The following is a 26,790-nucleotide window of genomic DNA, read 5'->3' on the forward strand; positions in this document are numbered from 1 at the left end:
CTTATCTCTTCAGGATGTTTTTTAATGCCCAGTATTCTGCTTCATATTCTCCAGTTATGAGTGTGCTGTCGTGTGCTGTAGATGAAAGATGATTTTTATTCAAGTGGAAGAAAGCAAATTGTCATGCTTTGGTGCCCCATTATCAAAGGTTGTGGGAAATACTCCGTGGGTTAAAATTAGACACAGGAAATTCTTAACACCCCCAAGACATTCCCTCTGCATCCCTGGAGGACAGTACAGCCTTTGAAGGCAGCAGTGGAAGGGGCCGAGCATCTGCTGGAGCAGAGTGGCTGGCTGGAGACAGAGGCAATCTCAGCCATCCCTGGTCACACACCCTACATCGATCAGTCCTCATGCTGCATCCATGCCAGGGGCAGCATCCATTGGGCACCAGAGCAGGTCCTGGGAGTGGTGACACCATGGCAGCCTGTGCTGTGTTATGCATCCTCACACACCTGAATACCGGAGAGTGAAGTGAAAGCTGAGACCTTCATGCCTGTTCCTACTCTTTAGGCTTTCCACACCACTGAAATTCTCCTTCAGTCACTGACTTTGGCTTATTTTTCCCCTGGCACAACTGTACTGTACAAATAATTTATCCTCAGAATTGCTTAATACAGGTTTCCTTAATGCCAAGTTTTGCTGACCTCTGCTATGCCCAGTTTCTGTGTTTTAGTTGAACAAGTACAGAACTTAAACTTTTGCTTTCATCTCCTACTTGAAATAGTCCAATCAGGCCAGGTCAGATGGGGTTTTGAGCTACTTGGTCTAGTGGAAGGTGTCCCTGCCCTTGCCGGGGGTTGGAACTGGAAGAGCTTTAAGGTCCCTTCCAAGCCAAACCATTCTATGATTCTACATCATGTCTTTTTCATTAGGATGTAATTGGATAGTGGCCTTAAGGCATACAGATTTCTGTGGTCCACCACTCCAAGTAGAGAGCCCTGAATGGGAAACGAGCTGAAATATGCTTGTTTATTGAAGTTCTTTGCTGTGGCTAGGAAGGTTTTTACTTTGAGTGTTCTATCTTCATTGTAAAAGGTACATTTTAGCCGTGAATCAATTGCATGCGGTGTTTGTCTCGCTAGTGGAAATCGAGCAGTGTGGATTTCATGATCAGGCAGTCGAGTACTGGCAGACTTTAGAGTCTTGCCTTACGGGCAGGAGGTGCAGTGCTGATCTTACTTGTCTCATAGGTGGGAGCTCCAGACAAAAGCCCAGACTTCAGTGGGATGTTGGAGTAGATTAGCTCGGTTACGTTGCTACTAAAGAAAATAATCTTTTCTCTAGGTATTAAAACTTACCCTCAGAATGATCCTTTTAGATCTCTTTCTGTAATATTTGGATCTTGTGTGTTTTCTTAGCCTTTGAAGGTTGTAAATGGAGGATGTGGACCACGAGGCCAGTGGTAGTAGAACCCCTAAATAAGCTGTGTTTGATGACACAATTTGGAGGCAGATTCCCCTGAAGCTTCCTTTTTTGCAGGAATTGCAAGCCCTCTTTATTCAGCTGTGTTTAAATAGATACTTGAAAGGCAGTAAAATGATTTGAGACATATGCTCATGTAAGAACAGCATTTCTCCGTACTTAGACTATGCCTGAATCTCTTTCCTCTGCTATTTTGACACAGTTTCAAATGCTTGTCTGACACCATCTTAATTTCTGAATTTTAAGAATGGATTGCTGGATCAAGTTTTATACCCACCCTTTGAGCTAAGCAGTGCAGTTTTCAGTTGGTGGCATATACTAAAGTATTATTCTTCTTCTTGAGCAGAGAAGCAACAAGTATAAGGCTCCGATACACACAGAAAGATCTGAACTTGTATTTGAGTATGTTTTATGGGCACTTCTGAGTATGCAGCATCCATGAAATGGGAAAGCTTTTCCAGTATTTTGACTTGAATTAGTAAAGCATTGCCCGTGATCTACATTTGATTTCCAGTAATTTCATGGGTTAATAGAAAAATAAAGTATGTGAATGTGATCAAAACACCTGATGTGCATGCCTAACTGACTGTGCTTTTCCTTTGCAGGATGTTGTCTGGGGGTTAAACTCGTTATTTACTGTAAGTAAATGACTATTTTGTATATCCACTTTCCTCTTCCCTGTCTGGTTTGGTTTCAGCATCACCTAATACGAACCCTGTCTGTTCCCCCTGAAACTGAAGGTCGTTGTTTCCTTTGGCTTCAGTGGGTGTTGTACAAGTATGAAATCAGTTTGTGCTTTTGTTTGTGTAACTGCAGGACTCCTACAGATCAGCTCAAATGTTAGGGTTTTTCGTACATCGTTTTTACTTTTGGTTGCAAATCTATTTTGGGATATTTCGGTATCATGGGATCTTCCATGGGTTGAAATTCCTCCACTGCATTTCAGGAAATAGAAAATCATATTGCTCTGAGGAGGAATTGTGTGGGTGTTACAGGGGGGTTTTTTAAATTATATTTGGGGATTAACGACTGCCCTGCAGTCTCATTCCTCTTCTGAACATTTACGTCCTTTGTTAAAGGCCTCAGGACCCACTCGCAGAATTTGCTAAGTCTTCACCATACAAAAGCTGCTTTTTAGGGAGGTCAGGATTACAGTCCCCTTCCACAGCCATTGCAGTTGGGTAGGAGGGTCAGGAAGAAGCAAAGAAGGGCACTAACTTGATTGCCGCTCCAGGTCATACAGAGGAAGCTGTGAAAAGCTTTGGATGAGGAGCATCACTGTGGGCTTCACTAACCGAAGCCTGGTTTTGGAGAAGGGAATTCCCTCCACTACTCCCTGCGGGAGGAGGGGTGCAGAGCAGTGGTTGTGCTTCCAGCACGCTCTCAGGATCATGATGCGTTTCTAAGACCTCTAGCACAGCCCAAACCAGTGGCAGGCTACAGTCTGCTCAGCTTTCTTGGAATCCAAAGGCTTGATTTGTTTCAGCAGCTTCTTTGGGAAATTGATTTAGAGGTTTGGAGAGCATTTCTCTTTCAACAAAGAGTAATAGCATTTCACAGTTAGTCTCTCACTGCATGCTGATTAGCTGGAAGAAAGCAAAATCCACTGGAGGTACAGAGGTGTGTCTGCAGAGGCAAAACTGCATGTAAGAATAACCCATTGGGCAAACAGCTGCAGGGTTTGATAGTCACGCATCCCAGGCCATGGGGATTTGTCATGGCCAGTAGGAGCTGTGCTACTGAGCTTGCCTCTTGGATTTCCCTCACACGCAGCTTCTGCTAAAATATTAGGCTTTGAAAAGCTGGCACTGGATCGTACTGGCCTTGCAGATTCTTTTGGGATTTTCTTGAAGAAAGCCAGTGAAAATGAAGTGGATTGGTGTCCTGCTTTGAGTGAAATGGGAGATTTGCTACTTGAAAACAAGTCGGAGAGTGGCACACACTTTTCACATGTGTGAAACAATGGTATTTCACTTCTGTCACTAACCTTCAACTGGGGAAAATGATCTGGGCTGCAGACAGAATAGAGGGTTGTGATTCAGTGTTACTTGTAACATACTAAATGATCTTTAAGGTCCCTTCCAACCCAAACCATTTTATGACATTATGATATGCCCCTTCTATCAGCATCTTGGTCTCCATTGTTATTAACCCTATACTCATTCCAAAGTTAATATTTACAGAGATTAAACGGGTAGACCTGAGATTTATCTTGACTATTTCTGCTCCCTGGCCCCACATGTCCTTAGTTCTTCGGCTGTTTGCAGTCCCTTTCCCCTGGGCCCTGTTTTTCCCATGGCACCAAATCTGTCCTGTCGGTCAGACTCCAGGTTATGTAGCTTCTTCTCAGGGTGGATGAAATTGCTTTGCTATGGAAATGGCATTAAGAAAAATGGTGTTCACTTATGAGGGTGGTGAGACACTGGCACAGGTTGCCCAAAGAAGCTGTGGCTGCCCCATCCCTGGCAGTTTAAGGCTAGGTTGAACGGGGCTTGGAGCAAGCTGCTCTAGTGGAAGGTGTCCCTGCCTTTGGCAGGGGGGTTGGAACTGGATGAGCTTTAAGGTGCCTTCCAATTCAAACCATTCCACGATTCTATGAAACTCTTCCTGCTTTATCATCACGCTGTTTGCAGGGGTTTTTTAATGCTTTATCTTACCTTGAACTAAAGTCAACAGGAATTCTGCCTCCTGAAACTTTGAATGTTCCTTCAAATTTTGATTTAAAACTGTCTCCATTTTCAAGCAGAAATGCATGACTGCCAGAGAAGTGTCACAGGACTGTGTGCCACCGGATGGGGTCAAATGCCTTGCTACTGTTGTCCTTTCATTAACTTGTAATTCGGTTTGCAATCATCACTTATTTGCATTTACCTTCAATAGCGCTACCTATCAAGGTAGTGAGAAAATATGGTGCTCTACTCACTGGTCTTGCTTTGATTCATTATCTTGTTCATTAGGGCTTTGGATTCCTTGTATGATGCAGTGAGTGGGAACCCTATAATGTTCTCTGTTCTTTTGCCAGGATCTTCTGAATTTTGACGATCCTTTGAATATTGAGGCTGCAGAGCATCACTTGCGTGACAAGGTGAGTCAGTGGTTTATTTAAAGCATGTTGTTCCTAATCCAATGCACATACATGGTTCCCAGTCAGTCCTTTTAAAGTATAGGAGCTGGTACTTCAGGCAGTCGAGTGACTCACTGAATCAGCCACCAGTTAGTCAAACAAAATGTGCTTTCTCTGGGAAAGTAAATTCAATGCAGTAGTGTTAGTCACCATGTGCTGGACTTGTTGACCATAATGTAGTCATATCCCCAAAATAGATGATCTTTTCCTCCTTGATTCTGAGATATTCCTCAAAGTTGTATGTGTTTTGTGCAGCAAATGGTAAGGAATTGGTTTGGTGCAGTTACGTGAGCAGCCTTTACCTTTTAAGGTCTGTAAAAGGATCTCATCCCTCTCTGTCTCTTTCAAATGTGTTTTTTTTTCTTCACAGCTTCTACATGTTGCATGTTTTTATTAAGCCAGGAGAAGTCTGGGCACTTTTAGCAGACGAGAACTTTATTTTCTTTTCACTGATCTTCTTTGTTCTGTGTGTGTTATGGAAAAAACAAAACATGGTGTTGGTTAGTGATCTGATGAACATCTGTGAGATGTACCTCTCAGCTGAGACTGAGCATGGAGGTAGTGGTGAGCAACAGTACTGACTTCTCCCCTCTATGGATCTCTGAAACTGTGTCCTGTTACATTATATACATACATATCCCAAACACATAGAAGTTACACCTGGCATATTCAAGATCTTTTGTTTTAATTAAACCCTTTTGATACGTCTGTTGAAGTTAACCTTAAAGATTGAAGAAAGCTTTCAGGTAACTGTTGATTTGAAGAATTCAGTGTGAGTCACGCAGTGCACCTCATTTGTCTCATTTTTTCAAGAGAAATGATTGGGATTGCAAGATCATCTTTTCAACTGTTTTTTGTTTAATGAGTTCTTGTAGCTGTTCTGGTATGTATGTGTGTTTTGCAGAGCTGGGCTGAGACCGTAGGCCCGAGTTGGGAAAACTTTTCCTCTGGAAGAGGAAGGGTTTTATGGTTTTATTACTTCATTTTGGCAAAGAGTGTCAGGAAGCCTTACAAGCCATGAAACACTGAAAATAGTCACAGAGGGAATACAGCCCAAGAAACAAAACCAGCGTAGTGGAGGTATCAGGCTGAATAACTTTGTTGGCATTGTTAAACTGATGTATTCTCTAATACCCTGCCAGGGGAATTGGGGAATGACGTGGCTACACCCCTATTGCTGAGTATCAAATTTGGCACTTGATTTCTTCTAACTGCTGGAAGGTTTGTCTGGTGTCTGGGGAAGATTTTGGTAAGGAGAGATGCTCCCATGTACTAGTACAGTCCTGTGTCAAATGTGTTGATGTGACAGACAAGCCTTACCAATGCTTTGAGGAAATCGTTAGACCTCAGACCAGCCAGACAGTGATGTCCTCTTCTCAGGGAGTGATGAAATGCTAAGAACTCGCTGTCCGGCATGTGTCAGCCTCATTCAGAAATGGGAAATCTTGGAAATCTGCAGGAAGGATGTTACCTGCTTTTTATAAACACACCTCTCTCAAAAATGGAGAGGTGAGCACTCAAAACACCTACTGCTACACTAATAGCATGGGAGTTTGGGATTGGTGAAGAAGTGAAAGGGAAATTGAGTAGGTTTTTTGACAAGTCTTCTAGATTAAAAATAGCTTTGGAACATACATTTTTTATTTAGTAAACTCTTAAGTAATCTCCTCACAGGCACCTATAAAATTCTTATTCAGCTATGTTATCTGTTTTTAAACCAGATCTGAATTTAGTTTAGGTATTCAGTTGATAGTGACAGACCAGGTAGTGCTGGATTTCCATAGTCTGTCTTACAGCAACATCAAGACACAACTAATGATACCTGTCTGGAGAGAATAAATGATGCAAGGGAGAGAACTGGCTGCTTTTACAGTTGCCTTCAAAGGGCGCAGTTGCAGTTTGAGTTAGTTTTTGTCTCTCTCGGGCATAGATATCCTGTAGCGTATAAGCATATTGTTGTGAAGCCAAACTGCTTTGGTCCTATCTTAAGAAAATACTTGAAATACAATGAATGTGGGAATACTGGTTTTTCCCTGAGACATTTTTGCATGCATAGTACAAATAGTGTATATGTAATATATATGCCTGCATGCACAACCTCGATACAAACAGATGTATGAATGTATCTATATATAGATAATATTGTGCACAAACTGGCAGATACTGTAAGAAAACACCTTTGGTCATTTGACAGCATGAGAGTATATGGCTTGTAACAGCTAAAACAAATGCACCTCGGAGCAATCCCAGGCACAGCTACAGGTTGGGCAGAGAAGAGATTCAGAGCAGCCCTGCAGAGAAGGACTTGGGGGTGTTGGTCGATGAGAAAATGAACATGAGCCAGCTGCAGTGTGCGCTCGCAGCTCAGAAAGCAACCGTATCCTGGGCTGCATCAAGAGGAGCGTGACCAGCAGGTCGAAGGAGGTGATCCTGCCCCTCTACTCTGCTCTCGTGAGACCTCACTTGGAGCATTGTGTGCAGTTCTGGTGTCCTCAACATAAAAAAGGACATGGAAATGTTGGAACAAGTCCAGAGGAGGCCACGAGGATGATCAGGGGCTGGAGCACCTCCTGTATGAAGACAGGCTGAGAAAATTGGGGCTGTTCAGCCTGGAGAAGAGAAGGCTGCGTGGAGACCTCAGAGCAGCTTCCAGTATCTGAAGGGGGCCTACAAGGATGCTGGGGACGGACTCTTCATCAGGGACTGTAGTGACAGGACAAGGGGTAACGGGTTCAAACTGAAACAGGGGAAGTTTAGACTGGATCTAAGGAAGAAATTCTTTACTGAGAGGGTGGTGAGGCACTGGAATGGGTTGCCCAGGGAGGTTGTGAATGCTCCATCCTTGGTGGTGTTCAAGGCCAGGTTGGACAGAGCCTTGGGTGCCATGGTTTAGTGCGAGGTGTCCCTGGCCATGGCAGGGGGGTTGGAACTGGATGATCTTAAGGTCCTTTCCAACCCTGACTATTCTATGATTCTATGATTCTACCTTGAGCTGTCTTCTATGGTACTGGAGGAGGTGACTCAGGATTTCACTGATGTTAGTTCAGATTTGAAATCCTGGGATCCCTTTGCTGACATTCCAGGCTTAAGTGTGGCAGCCGGAGAGGTTAAACAGCTCATCTGAAGCCTGCCTCTGGTTAGTGAAAATACAAAGCAGGAGTTCGTGCAGTCCCAAGGCTGCTGCCTTGCAGATGCTGAAAGAAGTCACACAGATATCAAATCCCTCTTACTGGTTCTTAGAAAACATATGTGCTATGAGTGTGTTACGGATGAGGCTAGAAGGGACATTTGTGATCTTTTCCTGCATAACGCAATTCTTCATTTTGGCATTAAATCTCTGGTTTATACCTGAGCACATAGTTGTAGCTTTTGAGAAAGCAGCCTCGTTCGAAGATATCAAAATAAGACACAATTCAGAGCTCAAGTTGTTCAGTTAATTGCTTTAAAAAAAACCTGTTTCTTGTTTCTTATCTGAGATCTAAGTTAGTGCAGCTTCAGCTTCCAACCTCTGGAGCATCCTTCTGTCAGTTACTGAACTTCTTCCATTTCAGCTTCCTTCAGCCAGTGACAATCCAACTCACTTCTACATGAATTATTTTTTAATACGTATGTTAAGGCTGCTTTAAAATACATGTTGTTAAGGCAGCGTTTGTAACTGTACAGCTCTTTCACCTTGCCAAGGTCTTTTTGTTGCTGATCATTTGTACAACAGATTTGGGCAGAGTCATCAACATCCATTTTCACAAGCGCTAGGAAAAGAGATTACCTCAGTATTCACTCTGTGTGTGTTTTCTTGCACGGTCTTTCCATCTTCTCAGTGGAACTTGTCTGTCAGTATTCAGTGCACGGAAACACTTCCTGCTGTGTCACTGTGAAAGAGGAAGATAGATGGCATGCTGAGAAGAATGTTTTTCCCCTTGTGAAAATATAGCATGTCTTCTTTCATGGGCTCTGAAGTGCCAAAGCTGAGAAATCTCATCGGAATAACTATGGGTTTACCAAGGATCCAGCATGTTGCTTCCAACAGGCACTCCTGGTGCCAGTACTCCTGATTTATACCTGCATTGTTGTATTTCCCAATTGTCTGTTTGGTTTTAAAGAACATGCAGCACCACAACCCTGTGTAAAAGGGAGTCTCGGTTTTGCCTTTTGTCCCCTAGCTGTTGTCTGCTGCCATCAGCGAAGGGACTTAGAATTGTTTCCCTAGCTTTTCCATGGCTAGATCAGTAGTAAAGCTTGTAGCTGTTGTTCTGATACCTTAATGATGAATTATTTTCCATAGGTTTGTGTGTCGGAGCTTGGTTCTGGCCCAGGTTTTAGAAAGCAGCATGGGTTTTAACTCTAGCTGAATTTTAGCATCTCTGGTTGTCACTGATGATATTTCTAGTCCATTGTCTTCATGTAGCTTTATACACTGTTATAATGTTTGTAGACGTGGTTTTATTCTGAGGAAAGGGGGATCATACATTTGTAAGAATTTGAAGGGGAAAATTCAAGAGAGTTGGAATTTATATATAACATACTGCAGTTAAACTTTCTTCTGGACAACTCATTATGTGCTTATGGTGTCATTCTTATGGTCTCTAGTTTTTAATAGATCATCCTTATAGTTGTGGTTTCTACTCCTGCTCAAATCATGTCATTCTGATTCCTTAGGAGAGTAATGCTGGCACACGAGCAAAATTCCTCCAAAAACCACTGAGAACAGCATTGCCAGCCTCATTTCACCTGGGATAATGCTATATTTTCATGAACTACACGCTCAGATAAATCATGCACTGCCAACACCGGTGATACACAAAGCCAGAAGCTATTGGGAAAGAGAGGTTGTTCGGACAAACTTTTCCTTGTGTCACTTCCATGCTGCTGTGACAGCTAATGAATCTTTTCTCCTTTTTTGCCTTTTTTTTTACACAAGAAAATACGTCACTGCTTGGCTTTTGCTATTTTAATTTCTTAAAGGCTTCTCTTGGTGATAAAATTTTGATTTCAGGTTTGTTTCTGTGGAGATGGATTTATAATGTTCATGGTGTTATGGAGTCTGAAGCCGCATCTTCCTCTTGGGATTTTAAGTGCGCTATATAGCCTTAGTTCCTTAGGAAACTAGGCTTAAAGAAAAGTCTCTCTTCTCAATTGCTTGCGGTCTTTGGAGGTTGTTCTAATGAGTCTTCTGGGATGAACATTTTCCTTGAGTTACTTGAGGACTGTTGTCTTTACAAGTGAAAGCACTAATTTAATTCCTTTAGAAATTCCATTGATAATTGAGAACAGTTGCCGACTACGTATTTCACTGAAGAGCTTTTATAACCTTTCATAACTGTATGTAGGTTTTTTCAATCCTGAAATAACAAACTGTTCATTTTTATAGAATAATCTTGATTTCTCAAACGCTTTCTTGGGCAACTGGTCAGGCCAGCAGCAACTGATCAAATGCCAGTGCTTGGGCCAGATTCTGAAGGGGACATTAAGGTATCTTCCGGAGACAGGTAAATCATTGCAGGAAAGTTGTCAGTAATAGCCTGTAAGTAACCATCGTAAGTAAGAAACAAATACAGGCATGTCTGTGGAAGGTCTTTAGGCATCTGTTTGGAAATACAGAAAGTTGAATTGTCCCCCCACGAGATTGTCCCTCTGCGTCAACAGCTGTCCTTGCCCAGCATAGCTTCCTTAGTTCTGGAGCCACCAAGAATCAGCAACAACTTGGAAGTGTAAAACTTCTTTGTCACCAGAAGTGATTTCAACCTCACTGGGGTTTTCGCTTGTGATCGTTTGGGGTTTTTTAAGAAACAGGAACTACAAAGTCTGACTTGTGAAGCACATTCTCAAAGTGGAAAGGGGTTACTGCTCTTGTGTCTCACCTCAGGTTTTATCAAATGCTATAAATCAATCTGCCACACAGACTGGGAACGTGTGCTTTCTTCCCAAGCTACTCTGGGGGGTGCTAAATTCAGAAGCTGGCAGATTTGGGACCTTTCATCTCTGCTGAAGTTTACAGTCTAACTGATAATGCCTTCAGACAGTTACAGAGTCCCAGAGCTCGCTGCCTGTGTATCATTTCAGATTCAATCCTTCTAAAAGACTGCTCCAAAATAATGTCATGGCCAGCTGTACTTTTATCCTCCTGGCTTTTTATTTCTGTGCTCATACATAGTAAGGGTGTAATCACATTAAGATTTAAGTCTGCCTTGAAAATCCATTTTTCTGTGTAGCTGAAGAAATGCATTTGAAACTAAATAGTGTCTTCAAATTTGGGTTCTTCTTGGTCTCTTGTCAGTGATCACTTTGAAGCTAGTTTTCTTCTATTAATGTAATTCCATATATCAGAAGACTAGTCTCAATTGTTACTTGAGGCATCTGAATGAAAAGCATGATACCAATGCTAGCATGTTACAGGTGTGTTGGATCCTCTAAACAGATAAGCAGTAACACAAAATGAAATTAAAACTTGAAAGTTTTGGAAAAAGTATTCATTATCTGTATTTCTTCCTCAGGTCTTCTGGTTTAAAGTAATTTGTTTAACTGATCTTACAGTAACTTCTTTGTTCCTCTGTCATATCTGCTCTTTTTTTGTTACCATTTTTATATCAAAGGCATTTGAGTATACATTTGAGGACCTAGGTTCTGCAGTGATTCTTTCTGTTGGGAAGAGATCAGGTCTCTCGCCTTGCCGTTTCTCCAGAACCATCCCAAACTTCACAGAAACAGAAAGAGCAGCTGGCAGTGGCATCTTCAGTGCAGATCAACACCTTTGCTTATTGACCCAACTGAGTAATATGAACTACTGGCCTTCACATGAGACATCAGCCAACGTCTGTGCTGGAAAGGAATGAAGCATCTTTTTCCTCACCTCCAAACTGCTTAGACTCTTTTATCTTTGGCTTTATGTAAAACTCAAGGACAGAGTGGCTTAATCCTTTGAGATTTAGGCTGCAGAGCCCAAGAGCAGAGGTATCGTGACTGTTGTGGGGAATGCATCATTTATTGCATTAACTTGTCTTGATCAGAGCATTTGGATTGGTTCACCTCTTCATAAACGGAGAATGAATAACCTGCAAGAACATTTCTCCCAGCTTTGAATTAATTGGGTTTGTGTGGCTGGAAGCAAAAGCTTTCCTGTGGATGTTCTTCACTGGGTTTTCTGCTTGTTAGATTTAATTGTTAGCAGTTGAATGAGAATTACAAAGATTGTCCACTGGTCTATAGTGACTGTTGTACAAAACAGTTTGTTTGGATAGTACATTTTAATATAAAACATTCATACTATATAAAATATAAGAAATTAAATTTCATGGTTCACATGCTGCATCTTCTCACTGTACATTTCAGAGGAGATATTATTTGTGATAAAAAGCACTAGAAATAGCTCTAAAGAAGCATTTTATTTTCAGATAATTTTGAATTATGTGCAATAGCTGTATTCCTTTGATGGGTAGTGTTCCTTGAAGAAACTGAAAACAGCTGAAATGGCTTGATTTTGCAAAGTAGTCAAAAGCATACTGGTAGATCAAAACTCAGATACCAGCACTGTATTACCCAAGTTTATATGCTGCTTCTATCCAAATGCTTGTTTCTTTATTGGATTGGATCTGGGCAATGCACTCCAAAGGTGCATTTGCAAAATGACAAAATGCTTTTTCTAACGCCTTCCTCAAGGAATTTTTTTTATTAAAATAATGCTCATTTAATTCATTAATGCATTATTTTCAGCCCAGTTCTCTTTGTCAGACTTGCTACCCTTGCCAGCAGCTCCCCATTAGAGCCATAAACTTCGTTAGACTTTTCCAGCTTCCCAAAAGTATCCCTGTGAAATTTCATATGCAAACAGTGCTAATGATCTTTGAAGAATTCTGATCATCACTGTTTTCATTTTTTACGCTCGGATTCCTAAAGTTGAGTGATGGCTCAAGGCAGCTGGAAAAGTTACCTTAGGACAGAAATTATTTCGAAGACATTTACTTGAAGTTCATTTCAGGTGCTGTTTAAAAAACGTTATTGTTAAGGTGTTTAAGCTGGTGCTAGAGGAGCAGCCATGCAGGGATCAGTTGTGCTAGATGCTCCTAAGTGTTTAGGCTCAGTTTCTCAGCTGCACCCTGCCTGTTTAACCTCAGGGCACATGGTGGGGAGAAGTGATGGAGCACCTAAAAGCGCCTTTCATTGTCACATTGCACAGTACAGAGGGAGAACCTTTGCTTTGCCAGTTTCTGTAGGTGACCCTGAGGCTTCATGTCTGAGGAAGGAGAAGAGATGCTCCTTTGAGTCACCTTCCCCTGAGCTGGCAGTACTCTTCCCCTACCACAGCAACTGGGAGAGTTGTCATGGGGAAGCAGTAGATGTAGCTAGACATCACAGCTCTCCTTTCTGTTTGGCGTGGGTGGCTCTTCAGTCCCTTCCACCAGCTTTTACTGAAGAGCCTTCTGACTAAATTATCTCTTATATGTTGTTGTAATAACCTTGTCAGTTCTGTTGGTAGAAATGCTTTTGATGGTGGAAATTTTTGAGTTTGCAGCTTGGCTAAAGAGGCGGTTCTTCTGTTCTGTGTTGCAGTCACTGCTTTTTCACTAAGTGTTTCCTGCACACATGGTTGAGATGAAGCCAGCTAGGTGTTGTGAAAACATCTGGCTGGATGTTTAGAGGAAAGCATTTGCCATGACCCTGTGTGCAACCTGGAAATAATCACTACAGCATGCATGCTTGCAAGAGGAGGGCTCTGTGAGCTCAGAGTCCACAACTATTGCCTCTTTTAGTGCCGCACAAGCTTTTTCCTAGTTGTGGGGTGTTTAAAAGGTCATTATGGTTGTGTGATCCTTCCCTCCTCCTAGCTTTACAAACTTACCTATGAAGGTCAGAATACATTAGGAGTCCATCTTCAAAGATGTGACTGTCTTATCTTTCACTTAAGTGGAATGCCAGCCTCTGTCCTGTACTCCCACACTGAAAACGTTCAACTGTTGGGTGCTTTGAAGTTTTACTAAATTATTATCAAGGGTTTAAAAAAATGGGCACATTCTTGTGTCATTTTCAGAGTTTGTTCCCTAAGTCTTGGCCAATAACATAATGCCATAACAAACTGAAAGCTGAAAATGTTTTAATAATAAGCCACTGCTTTCATCTGTCAAGCCGACCAAATGGAGAATGTAGATGATCGAAGGATTATTTGACAGCTATTGGGGAAGCATCTTTATCAATTATTGGCAGAGCAGAAGGCTCAGATTGGCATTTGACGCTTCGTCGTAGCTTGGAAAACACAAGCCGTACTGTGCATCTAAATGTGCGAAGTGCTGGTGACCTCAGTTTCTCCTTCAATTAAAAAAGGATTGAGACCGAACAGAGTTTTTCAGGCTGTGTCTTTAGTTTTGCATTGATGTTTTAGCAGCTGTTCCACAAACCAGCATTAGCTAACTGTCCTTCCTCCCTTTCAGCATGGCCCATGAAAATGTATTAACTATTCCTGCAAGACCCAGGGGCATAATGAAGTATGAATACAGATTAGCTGCCATTCATTCCTTTCTCCTGTACACAAGAACAAAGTCTGATCGCAGTACAGAGACGGATCACAAGCTGTTGGTAACATGCTGGGTTAACATCCCCTAATGTAATCTTGCATAAATGAATGGAGACAAAACCAAAATGTAACTTTGCTGTTGGTGGAAGGATGTAATAGAATATCCAGCTCCAATGTGATGGGGGTAGCCTTGTGTTTTGCTAATTGTGCAGAGAGTTCTGAGTTGCAGCATGTCATGTTAGCAGCCTGTTTTCTGCTGCATTCTTGTCAATACCATCAAATTCATGACTGACAGCTCTGCGGCGTGCTTGAAGTTCTGCCTTCATCCATCCCTTTTACTTTTTAATTTATTGTGACAGAGTAGTTTCCTGCTCTAAAATGAGTCGAGGAGAGAAAGATGCATCAAAAACTGGAGTCCAGAAACACCTTCCACCTTGTGCAGAGTACCTGGCTGTTTTTTAGTTAAAGGTAGTCATTCCTTAGTCATGCTATTCTTTGTCCAGAGCCTTAGCTTTTGCCAGCACTTTGGGTATGGTGGCTGATGGTTTACTTCAAACAGCCTGAAGGGATAACATCTGACAGCATCTTGCTTGTTTGTTATCTTAGTTACAAAACCAAGTTTGCTTCCATGTCAGTCAGGAGGATCTCACGCTGAGCATCTATCAAAATAGTCTGATGTTTCACTTGATGACCTGTTGAACGTGGCATAAGAATGTGGTAGATAGCAATATACAAATTTTTCTGGACTCTCTTTCCAACACCATGCTGATGCTGACTTCAAATATCACCTTGTTTAGCCTCACATTTGGTTTGGCAAAGTAAATGGAGGGAAGTGGGTTGGTTACAGCTACCAGATGAAATGATGCCAGGGAGTGGGTCTTTTCTATGGATTCCAGACCTGTGTTGTCAGATTTAGGAGATAACTATCTGAAAACTTGAGTTTATTATTATGTACTGCCTTCCTTGTCAGGAGTGTGCATACTCAGTAACAAAATCCATGAAGCCAGAAATACCTTTTTTTCTGGTGTCTTGAAAGGTCTTTATTTCAATAGTAAAACATCTACCAGGTAACCTCCAAATTACTTGTCATGTAACACATTTTATTACTCCTCAGAAGCTACAAATAAGTTACTGCTTTTGAGCCCGTGGCCACCTGTGGATTGTAAAGATTGACCATAGCTGCCATTCTTATCCATATGCAGTTATGTGGCCAGCCCTGGCCATTGGAGTCAGCAGTTGTTAATGTGGACATTAATTTTGGCAGATTTTGTAGTGGTTTTGAGCACTGGAAAAAGAATCAGGCTTTCTATAAATTTCATAGGAACAGTTTAACAGCCGTGTCTATCCAGAGCCCTTTAATCAAGCATCCGACTGGATTTTCTTATCTGAGGATATCATAAGGATGCTGGTTGTTACATGACTTCTTCTCTGATTAGGTAGTGCTCTACGCTATGTCAGCTTATGGTCAAGCACTCTAATTTTGTGCTTACAGATACTTAAACCCAATAGATTGGGCAATTGCAACAACAGAAGCAACTTGTGATGGTGCTGCTGGCCAAAAGGACCTGATGGGGTGCAGTGAAATCTGTAGGGACGAGGTACCTCACAGTTGCTGCCACTGTGGGTGGCTGGGTTCCTTACATTACTGCAGTGAAGCACCAGTCTGACACTGCTGGGGTATTAGCATATCACTCATCTAAAAATAAGTCCTTTATAGTTTCCAAAGTACTTACAGTGCTTGTTGTAGAAAACAAGAGCTGCTTTTGATTCTTTAGTAGCATTGAGCACATGAACCCATGAGCTGAAATCCCTCTTGAAAAGTAAATAGGAATTATATTTAATAGGAGGAAGAGGCAGTAAACCAGGTTTGGGCATCTTTTCAATATTCAGTTTATTTCATATCGTCTGAAAATTCACAGATGTCTGTCTGCAAAGCTTAAGTAGGTAGATAACCCTGAAAGAGTAACAGACAAAATGGTCCTCTGGTTTAAGACTCTTATTTGCTTCATCAGGAATGAAAATTAATGTTTCAACACTACCAGTCTGGTTTTTTCTCCATTGGCTGCATTCAAGCCAAGCTTTTCACCTTGTCTTGATTTATCTTATAATAATTAATAGTAATTGTAAGAGATTTCATTTTGATGTCTTTAATAATAAACTGAAGAAGTGAATTTAAAGAAAAATGGTTGGGTTTTTTTCCTTTCATGATCATGAAGCTGGTTAACACTGATTTACAGTAGAATTTGTAGATATGTTTTATACTTATTTTTGTGTGTATAGAATAGGGTCTGATGTCTGCAAATTTAGTTTGATCATCCAGCACTGCAATTTTGAGCATAGTTTCTTGTAGGTAGGACTTAAAGTTACACAAATTCCAAGAGCCCTGAAGCAGAAGAGGTTATGGTAAGAAGACAAAGTTACCTCCTCTCTCTGCCGAGGTAGCAAAGGCCATAGATACTCAGGTATTCCCAGCTCACTCTAAGTCAGTTTGGGTCAATTAACTCAGTTAAATTTGAGATCTAATGCCTAGGTCTTATTGAAGTCGTTTCATGAAAAACAAAGCACACTGATGGAGAGCTTATCACGGGTTTTGCTACTTTGCTGGTGGAAGTGTAGTGATGTAGAGAGGGAAACAATTCACCCTGGGCAGGAACATAAAGCAGGGGGGGTCCGTCCATTCCTCTAGATCCTCTTAGTCCTGGATTAATTCTCTGACATTTAAATTGCATTCTGTTTCTTATCCTTTCCTTAATTTTTACTTGAATGTTGCTGTAATGTTCCTACGCATACAACCTTTCTCACCTATTTTATCTCTACTCTGACAAGTTCAGTTTTGAAGGAGTAAAGACAGACTCCTTTTCTCTCCTGTGCTGCCCTTCTTAGTTGTAGGTGCCAAAGGTTCCAATTATGCACAAAACCTAAAATGCACAAAGAAAGAAGCAACCAGTTTTATGATCTAAACTTGACATTCCACTTTTTTTATCTGCCTACAAAATAAATCCTCTTTTCTGCTTCTCAGAACTGAGATTGGACTGTGGTTTCAGTCAGCGCTGCACTGCACTGACTGGAGTGACAGCTGAGACTCTTGTCCTAGGGCGTTTCTCTCTTATATCTTCATTAGATACATGAGAAACTTCAACCTTCGAATCAAGACCATGTTTGTGATAAGAAGAGTAGAGAATGTTTGGCAACAAAATCAGTGAGTCTTAAGACTGAGCTCCTAACAGTAACTCTCATGTCTGACTTGGTTCAGATAGCCATTCACCTTTGGGGAGCCCCTCTTGGGCACTGCTTAGAAGACACAAAGGACACAAAGCAGCATTACCTGGGTTTTGAAACCATTCTCCTTGTTCTGCTGAGAGGGGAGTTGATCTTAATGGCTTGGCCTTCACACCATTCACTCACCCTTAGGATGAGTGGTTACTCATCCGTGATATAATTACTGCATTCTACAGGCAGTCCCAGCTATAATTCCTTGGCTGAAAGGAAATTCTCTCTCAGGTGTGTGACTAAAGTCTGTGACCATCTTCTTAAAAATAAAAATGAAGGCTGCAATCGGGAGGATTAGTTCCTACACAAGGCAGTACAGATAGCTACTGAAATAGGTGAAAAGGAAGGGAAAGTTTTTGCCTTGATCATTAGAAGCAATCAATGGAACATAATTAATGTAAACTGTTGTAGGTGGGGAGAGATGCAGAATTGCAGGGCACTTGAGATTTGAAGTAATTTTTTGATTAAAGTTTCCTAGACTGTAAAGCTGTAATTGAGTAGGGAAAGGAGGGTAATCCATCCATATAAGCTAAACAGTCTGGTCTTGAACATACTGAAATATGAGATAATGATAATTAGGTGTAGAACAGAAGAGTATCTGTGGAGCTGGGAGTAAAGGGATTAACTGCATTGACAAGCCTGACACTTTCAGGCTTTTTCAAGACTAAAAAATTATACTTTTAACAAAATGTTCCTATGTTTGGTGTGTCACTGTGGTATGAACAGATGTGTCAACCTCTGCCACTCATTTTGGAAGGATTTCTGTTTTCTATCCTTTTACTTCTCTGATAAAAGTTGGATATTGTTTTCGGTCTGCCAGTCTAATAATCTTGTACCAGCAGCAGCATAATTTGAAGAAATACAGAATTGTGCATACTGATGAATTTGAGTAAGGAGACACTGGAAAGCTTTGCTAGACAGCCAGCAGGTTACGTGAAAATAAGCTTGTGTTTTTAATGTAACTGCAAATTAAGGGTCTTCATAGAAACATTTGTTTGTTCCTTGTTTATGCCCAGTGTAACCAAGTAAGGTGGCTCTGCATCCCATGAGGAGGGCTGTTTGTTCTGTAACTGTAGGTTTTCCAGCACTTCATCCTCGAGGCGTTTTCAGACGGTATTTCACAGAATCACAAAGTCTCTGAGTGTGGCAGGGAGCTCTGGAAGTTGTCTAGGCTGGCCTCTGTGCTCAGGGTAGAGTCAGCTGGAGCAGGTTGCCCAGCACTGTGTACAGTCAGGTTTTGACCATCTCCAAGGACAGAGACTTCGCAACCTCTCTGGGCAATCTGTTCCCATGTCCCACCACCCTTACAGTAAAAAGAATTCTTTAAAAGACATTTCCTGTATTTCAGTTTGTTCCCATTGCCTCTCGTCACTGAGAAGAGTCTTGTTCTGTCCTCTTTGCAGCCTCCCATTTGTACACGTTACGGTCCCCCTAAGCCTTCTCTTCTCCAGACTGAATAGTCCCGGTCAATCTCTAGTCTCTCCTACAACGGATCCTCTCATTCAGTAACCATCTTTGTGGCCCTTTGCCAGGCTCACTCAGTAAGTCCCTGTCTGTCTAAACCTGGGAAGCTTGGCACTGGGCACAGCACTCCAGATGTAAATCATCAGACCTGAGTGGGGTGAAAGGATCACCTCCCTTGACCTGCTGCTAGTTCTCTTCATGGTACAGCCCAAGGATGCTAGTGGTCTTCTTGGTCAGCTTGGTGACCAGCCAAACCCTGGTGTCCTTCTCTGCAAAGCTGCTTGCCATTCCCCAGCATGTACTGGTGGATGGAGTTATTCATGAGCAAGACTTTGCATGTGCCTTTGTTGAACTTTGTGAGGTTCGTTCTTCTCTGTCCAGTTTGCCAGCCTGTTGAGGTCCTTCTGAATGGCAGCACACCCATGTGGTGTATAGCCACTGGGACTAAAATCCCAGTTTTACATCATCAGCACACTCTGACCTTCATTCAGGTCTTTAATGGAAAAGTAAAACAGTATTGGCCCCAATATCAACTCCTTCAGTACTCCACTAGGACTTTGTGCCGCTGATCACAACCGCTTGAACCCAGCAGTTCAGTTGGGTCAGTTATCTAGTCCACACCGTCAGTTTGTTTTGGAGCTTCATTGAAGTGAACCTTTAGAAATTCTTTTACTTTTTAGTCTTTTTTTTTGTAAAGGAATAAGGCTTATGCAGTGCTGCCATGCATCTATCCCTTCCTTCATCCTAGCCTCCCTGTTAATCCCCATAACTTTTGACACCCACATCAATTTCTGTCAAATTTGACAAAGCAGCAAAGTTCCTTTGTATCCAGTTCCTATAACTGTCACCAGAACTGTGAGCAGCAGCAAGGAAAGGGCAGGCTGTGAGTGAGCCACCCAGAAAGTCTGCCATGCGCGAGCTCAGCTGGGGCTCACTCTGAAGGGATGCTGTCGGGACTGTGTGGGCACTCACCACTCAGAGTAGACCATGAGCTTTGTATTTTCTTCAGCTGGCAGCGAGGTGATCTGGGCAACCCAAGAGGGCTGCAAGAGGGTGAGGGAGTGATAGAACCCCAGCCTGGTTTGGGTTGGAAGGGACCTTAAAGCTCCTTCAGCTCCAACCCCTGCCACAGCAGGGACACCTTCCACTGGAGCAGCTTGCTCCAAGCCCCTGTGTCCAACCTGGCCTTGAACACTGCCAGGGATGGGGCAGCCACAGCTCCTCTGGGCACCCTGTGCCAGTGCCTCAGCACCCTCACAGGGAAGAGCTTCTGCCTAAGAGCTCATCTCAATCTCCCCTCTGGCAGGTTAAAGCCGTTCCCCTTGTCCTATCCCTACAGGCCCTTGTCCAAAGCCATTCTCCAGCTTTCCTGTAGCCCCTTTAGGCACTGGAGCTGCTCTAAGGTCTCCCCTTAAGGAGCCGTCTCTTCTCCAGGCTGAACAGGTAGTTCTTTCTGGGGGAGAGAAGGTGACAAAGAGTTATCAAGGATATCAAGGAAAAGCTGTACTGGGAGAGGTGAGGGTAGTAGTAATGGTAGTCTGCAAATCTGTAGGCAGTCGTGTTTTGCTGTCTTTGCTTGCTGAATTTGTCTTTTAAAGCCCTTTCTGATTGTGCTAGATGTTTCCTACCTGCAGGTGTAAAAACGTGTGGGTTGCAAATAGGCTCTTGCACACTACGTGAAGCTTTATTCTGGTAAAGAGAACTACCCACAAGCAATTCAAACACCACAGGGAGTTCCATTACATCATAGTGATTGCAAGAGCTGGTTTTTTTCACTGGCATTTATCTTTTTTCCTCTTCTGTATTTTGCCACGTTTGAAGTGATCAGTAATCAGACTACATGCCCCATCCCTGGCAGTGTTCAAGGCCAGGTTGGACACAGGGGCTTGGAGCAACCTGGTCTAGTGAAGGTGTCCCTGTCCATGGCAGGGAGTTTGGACTGCATGAGCTTTAAGGTCCCTCCCAACCCGAACCAGTCTGTGATTCTATGATACTGCTGTATACATCAATTTTTAGGGGGGTTTTGCACAACTCATTTTTATTTTTTCGGTACTGCTGCTCTTATTCAAACACTAGAAAGCTACTACGCTATTAAGACTGTTTAAAGAGTAATTGAGGTCAGGCCTTTGAAGTTGCTGCTCGTTCATCTTCAATTCTTAAATCTTAAGGTTTACAGGAAGAGTGGCTTTGTAAAACCCTTTGTAAAGTCTTATAGTGTGTCATCCTAGCTGCTCTGCTAGCACGCATTCTGCTCTCCTTTTCATGTCTGAACATCTCATTGGATTACTTCTTAATATTGTAGTTGTTTTCAGTTTGTCTGTAAACTGGGTTTCTGTTTCTCTACTTCCACTCTTCCACCCGATCTCAGAATTACTGTGATAGGAATTTTGTGAGGTTATCGTCTTATATTAAATTCCCAAGAGTTTGCCGTGGGATCCAGGGTATTGTTTTTAAAACTCAATAGCACAAGACGTGTTTTGCCAAATGTGATGATTGCTACAGTAGTTCAGGAGTCCCTCGGTGTTTGCTGGGTTTTCTGGTGCTTCATCTCCCGTTGAGGTGTGTCAGATTTCAAGGACAGCTCTCTAGACAGTTCTTTCTACAGAATGATCTAATTACCATTTGCAAAAGAAATGCATAAAGACATTGGTAAGCTGTAATTTGACTGTTTTACTACCTTTCTCTCGTCTTAACTATTTGTGTTTCTTCATAGAATCACAGAATGGTTTTGTTTTGAAGGGACCTTAAAGCTCCAACCCCCTGCTGTGGGGAGAGACACCTTCCACTGGAGCAGCTTGCTCCAAGCCCCTGTGTCCAACCTGGCCTTGAACACTGCCAGGGATGGGGCAGCCACAGCTTCTCTGGGCACCCTGTGCCAGCGCCTCAGCACCCTCACAGGGAAGAGCTTCTTCCTTACATCTAATCTAAGTCTCCCCTCTTTCAGCTTAAAGCCATTCTTCTTGGTGTCTGTTTTAGCATGGATCTCAGCTGGTTGCGCCAGTTCTTTGTCACTGATACATCTTACTTAAAGTATGAGTAATTGCTTTGCAGGATCATTACAATGGTCTCTCTAGGACTTGCAGCATTGCAGACCAGAGTGCCAGCCTCACCTTTCTTTTCAGTGCTACCTTTTGTACTGCAAACACACAGCAGCGTTCTCCATCCAGGACAGCTTATTTCCATTTCTGTGACAGATTCTATGTGTGTTTTCTCCCACTGTTCTTACAGAGTCGCAGAGTTACCGGGATGGATGCGGGCCTCCAGGAACATCTCGGGCTTTTGATTTGTGATCTGGGTCCAAGAATTTAGCGTACAAATTAATATATTTTCATTTTCAAATTGTTCATTTGATTTTGTCAACAACTTGGTTGATGCAGTTGGCTCGTAGCTCAAGGAAGGGTAAGCAACAGAAAGGTTGTTTAGTACTTGTCAGGACAGGGAGAGGCATGTCCAGATCTTGCTCTCGTTATGTTGGCTTCAGGCTGACTTTGTTAGGCCCTCATTCTTTACATTATTTGCGTTGTTTGAGTCAATGTTTTGCTTAAATAAGCATAGTCTTATCCTTGCTGTGCCGTTTTATTTACTCATGTTTGAGCTTCTCTTGGACTGGGATCTGTCTTTGGCTGTCGTCTAACGTAAGGTTTTCCACTTAACCTCATTCCCTTGTTTCAGTTGATAGCTTTGCACCAGCCTTGGCAATCCTAAAAACACTCTTCCTAATACGAAGTAGCTGGTTCTGAACATTTTCAAGAACACTGCTGTTTATTTCTAGCAGTACAAAACTGTGACGTGATGGAAGTGCAAGGGGTTTTTTAACTTTGTTCAAGTGAAAGAGGAAACCCATATAGATTCCTGGATACTGAATTGAGATCATTTCCTGATTTCATCTGCAGGGGGATACATAACATTGAAGAATTCTTCTAGTTTGAACAATCTGGTCCAGTGGAAGGTGTCCCTGCCTGTGGCAGGGTTTTGGGACTGGATGGGCTTTAAGATCACTTCCAACCCAAATCAGTCTGTGGTCCTGTGATAGATAAATACACACACCATAGGGTTCCAGCCAGTACAAGTGCCTGGGGGCACCACATTTGTGGTGTAGGAGTCGATAAGCGGCAGAAGGAGCTTCTCAAGGGCAGAACTTGATCTGCTGTGTTCAAGGGTACCCTTAGCTTTCCAAGCTTTTACAACACTGCGAAAGTATTGAGCCCCAAAAGGCTTTCAAACTTGACATGTGGGGTTTTTTTCTGAAGCTGCGTAATTTTTGTTGTGGGGGTTTTATTACTCTTTGATTACCACTTAACTGTCTAATTAAGAACAGTGGTACCATCCCACTCCAAAACCAGCTTTTCAGAACAATTTTCCCTGTGAGTCATTGCATTTATTTATCTCTGTATTTATTGCAGTAAATCCTTCACTTCCTCTGCACACCCAACCGCCCTGAGTGGTGTTTGTTGTTGTCACTGAAGTTCTTGCAGCCACACTATAATGCATACTTGTTTTTCTGCAACATTACTGCATTTAGACAATGTCACTAAGGTTTTTCTTGCATTGCTTCCCCATTTTATGTTCCGTATCCATGTTACAGCCTTTGGAGCCTTTTCCCAGGGGGCATAAGGTACACTAAATGGCATGTGCAAAGGAGCCAACAGCCCAGCTGCTAATTGTGGTAACAGAGGTAAATAGGGAAAACATTACTTTTTGATGCCATTGGCCATCTTTCATAACACTTTGATTATGGATGGAACCTCTTTCGGGTTCAGCAAAGTTGATTAAGCTTTTGAAGTGGTTTGACTTGCTGAGGTAATGATAGAAATGTGGAAGAAATGGGGGTGTTTTAAAGCTTTTGTTTTACATGCTTTAGGCAGATAAGTGGCTTAAAATGAAAGCTTTTGTTTTGCATCCTTTAAATAAATGCATGGCTTTAAAAGGGAATCTTACAGAAGGGTTGCTGAATGCAAACAAAGGGGCTGATCTCTTTGAGTGGAGCTCCCCATATGCCTCACCTGCCCAGCCTGGTTTGTTTGGATATCATTTGACTGGAGTAGGGTATGACTTGCAAAAACCCTCTCACCAGATCCAGGCAGCTCCCATTTCCTCTGTGCTTATAATTTATCCATTAAGAGCTCAGATCCCAAGGACAATATCCTCTCTTGGAAATGAGTGACATCCTCGTGGGTGGAAGTGTGTTTGCAGCACAGAGGAGGTTAACATCAGTGTAATTGGGATAATTCAGGTAATTTTCTTGAAGGGTTCTCTCTATAACCCTTTTCAACAACTGTATTGACAAGATGGCCAGTGTGCCTCGCACCAGCCTTGGGCTGACCCCAGTAGCATTGAGGGAGTGCGGGGAAACAAGTACTCAACATCAGGCACTGAATAACCAAGCAGTCTCCATGCTGCCAAGTTCAGCTCCCAGGAGGTCTTCTTTGTTTTCAGCAACCTGGGTGAAATCATTAATGTTAATAAGCAAAGAGGTCACAGGGCAAATCCTAAGTCCGTTGGCACTGTGGCCATATGACCAGAGGGCTTGTGAAAGTCTCCACCAACTGCCTCCAGCCAAGCTGCTCCATAAGCCAAAGGGCAGATATGACAAAGGGCATCGTGTTTGATCCAAGGAAGGATTTTCTTGGGGAAGCTGCTTTGCCCTGTTCAGCTGCCTCAGTTCCCTCACCTTTGCACAAACAGGATTTAGATGTAGTTAGTGCTGGCTGCCCCAGCAGCTTTCACATGTTAATCCGCAGCCCTTTCCTCTTCCAGTAACTTCAGAGGGTGCTTTTTTCCTTTATCTTTGCTTCACTGGGAAACAACAGAGAGTTTGCAGAAGCATGTGGGAAATGGTTCCTACTTAGGGTCTGAGAATCTCAGATGGATCATGTTCAATGTGCTGATCTCTCTGCAACACATCTTCGACTTCTCCCCAGAGCAGTGTCCTGGCAGGCAGGTCTATTCTGTAACCCACCTATATGGACAGATACTTATCAAAAAAAGGCCCCACACTCAGTTTTTCTCTTCCCACAGGTAGTCACAGTAAAAAGAGCAGTGGCATTTGAGGGGTTTGGTGTTAGGACTTATCTACCTAAAGCATTTGGTCGTCATTTTGCAAAATCAGAGTTGCTTGATGTCTGGAAGTGGTGTTTAAAAGGTGAAGTAGAGAACAGAGGCTGTGAAAATTGATGCCAAGCACAGGAGGAGGCTGTGGGAGATATCTGTGTATAGGTTCTTCACCCCCCACTCCTTCTTCTTAGAATTTGAACTGTAATTACAGAGCTTGGAAAAGGGTTCAGGTGGTGTAGAGGCTGAGCTAAATAAATCAACAGCAGGGAAATGATAACAAGGCAGGAACATGAACTGGAAAAACACCTCACACTTGAGATTTTCATATTACTCGAAGGTTCCATTCAGCTCCTTTTTAAATGGGAGTGGATGGGGGGGGGGGGTGATGGGCGTGAATGCTTATTATATTCCACAAGATGGAAAAGAAAGAAAAGGTCACTTTAAATATAACACACAGGGCTAATGGGTAAATCTACCTGGTATTATATCCTCCCAAAGGTTTGGCTGGAGCTGAGTAATGGCATAGAATCCCAGACTGGTTTGGATTGGAAGGGACCTTAAAGCTCATCCAGTTCCAACCCGTTGCCATGGGCAGGGACACCTTCCACTAGAGCAGGTTGCTCCAAGCCCCTGTGTCCAACCTGGCCTTGTTCCTGTCATGTTCCTGATGTTCAGAAGACCCCTTTATTAAACTCTTTAAATAAAAGGTCCTGGTAGAAATTGCTTGGAGTTTAACTTTGCTGTTAACTTGGATTAAAGTAGTGTTCATTAAAAATAGTGCTTTTTTATTGTTACTACTATGTTATTTTCTTTAACACTAAAGAAGGAAGGGACGGTGCAATTGAGTGTTTTTGTGATTTTGTTGTTGTTGTTATCTCTATTTGAATTTTACGGCATTGTAAATGTAAATGATGTGAAGGTGGACCAGGAATTGTTTCTCACAGTATCTGGGTGGTTGTAGTCACAGTCAAGGGACAGAGGCATTACACTCTGCATTTTCCTGCAGGGAATGGCCAGTATGGCTTTCCACCTGGAGAACACAGCCCCCAAAGAAGGGGGTGTAGTCTCTGGCACACCTGAGGGCAGAAACTGAGGTCAGTATTGTGAGTCGGAAGAAGAAAACATTTGCAAATACTGCCGTGTGTAAAGGGTACCAGTAGTGAATATATTAAAGGTAATGGGCTAAATCTGCTTTGGTTTGAGGTTTTTGTTTAGTTGGTGTTTTGGGGCATTTGTTTGGTTGGTTGGTTTTTTTAAGTATTATTTTTAATAGTGTAATTCTTAATGTATTCATTTGTTTAAAAAGAAAAAGAGATTCCTGAGATAAAGTTTTCATTACAACTTTTCTAAACTCCTCTGGTAGCTGTCACAGAGACTTGGTGTTTGCTTTGGAGAGTGGAGCAGATCTTTCATTTTCAAATGAAAAGCTTCATAATGGACAGATAGTTCATCAGTACAACTCAGAGCAGTATAAATTGTTGAGAAATCAAAGCCTCCTCTTAGAGGTGCCAGATCAGGTCAAACCCCAGTGTTCAAAAAGGTGCCTGGTTCTTGAGTGCTTGCTTCAATATAGAAACTTCAGTATAGAAACTGTAGACCCTAATTTTTCCATAATTGACTGTAAATCCTTTCCCAAGTGCTCCTCAGAGATAAATAACTTGTGATAAATTTCCACTCTAGCCGGATACTGAGCTTGTTTCACTGTAAAATATCTTGCAGCAACAACTTTCCAGCGTTTTTTTAATCTCAGTGCAGTATTGCATGTTTTTAAGACAGCCAGTTGGGACCTCAGTGAATTGTTTTAATATTACAACAGTCAGGATTGGTTTTGGTTGGGTTTTTTTTTAATCTAAAGATAATTAAATAAGGATTTGCTTTTTAATATTAATGCAAATCATTGCACGTGTGCTATCTGGTAAGAACATGCAGTAAAAATGAAAATCATGAAACC

General features: G+C 42.3%; 1 protein-coding gene across 4 annotated transcripts in view; it reads left to right on the forward strand.

Moving 5' to 3' along the window:
• Nucleotides 1-26,790, forward strand: part of UBE2F (ubiquitin conjugating enzyme E2 F (putative)) — an 82,306-nt gene that overhangs the window by 49,122 nt on the left and 6,394 nt on the right. For 2 of the 4 annotated variants that reach the window (XM_080632041.1, XM_080632039.1), the window contains exons 8-10: nucleotides 2,031-2,063; nucleotides 4,448-4,510; nucleotides 11,140-12,714. In XM_080632041.1, the coding sequence (XP_080488167.1) occupies nucleotides 2,031-2,063; nucleotides 4,448-4,510; nucleotides 11,140-11,379 (336 nt within the window). In that variant the 3' untranslated portion in view covers nucleotides 11,380-12,714. Of the gene's footprint in view, nucleotides 1-2,030; nucleotides 2,064-4,447; nucleotides 4,511-11,139; nucleotides 12,715-25,845; nucleotides 26,038-26,790 lie in introns of those variants that run through there. The other 2 variants (XM_080632040.1, XM_080632042.1) reach the window with 2 other exon arrangements.

Source organism: Psittacula echo, assembly GCF_963264785.1.
Source record: "Psittacula echo genome assembly, chromosome: 20".
Taxonomy (NCBI): domain Eukaryota; kingdom Metazoa; phylum Chordata; class Aves; order Psittaciformes; family Psittacidae; genus Psittacula; species Psittacula echo.